The sequence below is a fragment of the Otolemur garnettii genome, unplaced genomic scaffold (assembly GCF_000181295.1).
Source record: "Otolemur garnettii isolate 467f Iridium unplaced genomic scaffold, OtoGar3 scaffold00063, whole genome shotgun sequence".
In the NCBI taxonomy this organism is placed as follows: domain Eukaryota; kingdom Metazoa; phylum Chordata; class Mammalia; order Primates; family Galagidae; genus Otolemur; species Otolemur garnettii.
Window position 1 is genome coordinate 6,849,127 of NW_003852458.1, and position 574 is coordinate 6,849,700.

General features: G+C 74.9%; 1 protein-coding gene across 2 annotated transcripts in view; it reads right to left on the bottom strand.

The window, feature by feature from the left end:
• Window positions 1-371, bottom strand: part of RICTOR (RPTOR independent companion of MTOR complex 2) — a 138,167-nt gene extending 137,796 nt beyond the window's left edge. For both annotated transcript variants that reach the window (XM_003792948.3, XM_003792949.3), the window contains exons 1-2: window positions 292-371; window positions 74-121 (exon numbers count right to left, since the gene is read on the bottom strand). In XM_003792948.3, the coding sequence (XP_003792996.1) occupies window positions 74-121; window positions 292-340 (97 nt within the window). In that variant the 5' untranslated portion in view covers window positions 341-371. The remainder of the gene's footprint in view (window positions 1-73; window positions 122-291) is intronic.
• Between the last annotated feature and the right edge of the window lie 203 nt (window positions 372-574).

Genomic DNA, 574 nt, shown 5'->3' on the forward strand with positions numbered 1-574 from the left:
CGGGTCCCCAGCCCCGGGCCCGGCCCCTCCCCAGCAGCGCGCCCTCGCCGGCGCCCGCGGCGCTCCGCGTTACCTCGGGTCAGATCCAGCGGGACGTTCTCCTCGCCGCTGTCATTCCGCCCTGCGCGAAACAGACACACAGCCCCAATTAGGATTCGCTCGCAGGCCAGCTGCGGCTGCCCTGGCACCGGCCAGCGCCCCGGCTCGCTCCCCCCACCCAGGGCCAGGGGAAGCAAGTGCTAGGGGTGGCGGACGCCGGGCGGTTGGGAGTGAGGGCTGCAGCGGGCTTACCTCGTATTCGGAGGTTCTTCAGAGAGCGGCCGCGGCCGATCGCCGCCATATTGACGGGTTTCAGTCACAACACCGGAAACCTCGCCCAATCGCGCGAGAACCCCTTCCCCTCCCCGCGCCGCGCCCGCCCGCCCCCCGCGGCTCCTCCCCCGCCTCCTCGGCGGCCGCGGCTGCGGGGGTGCAGCTGCCCCCGGCGCGGAGGGGCGCCGCGTGGGCCAGAGGTCTGGGCTGGAGCTGGCGGTGCGGGTTCGCCCGGGACCTAGAGGGCGCGGCCACGGCCACG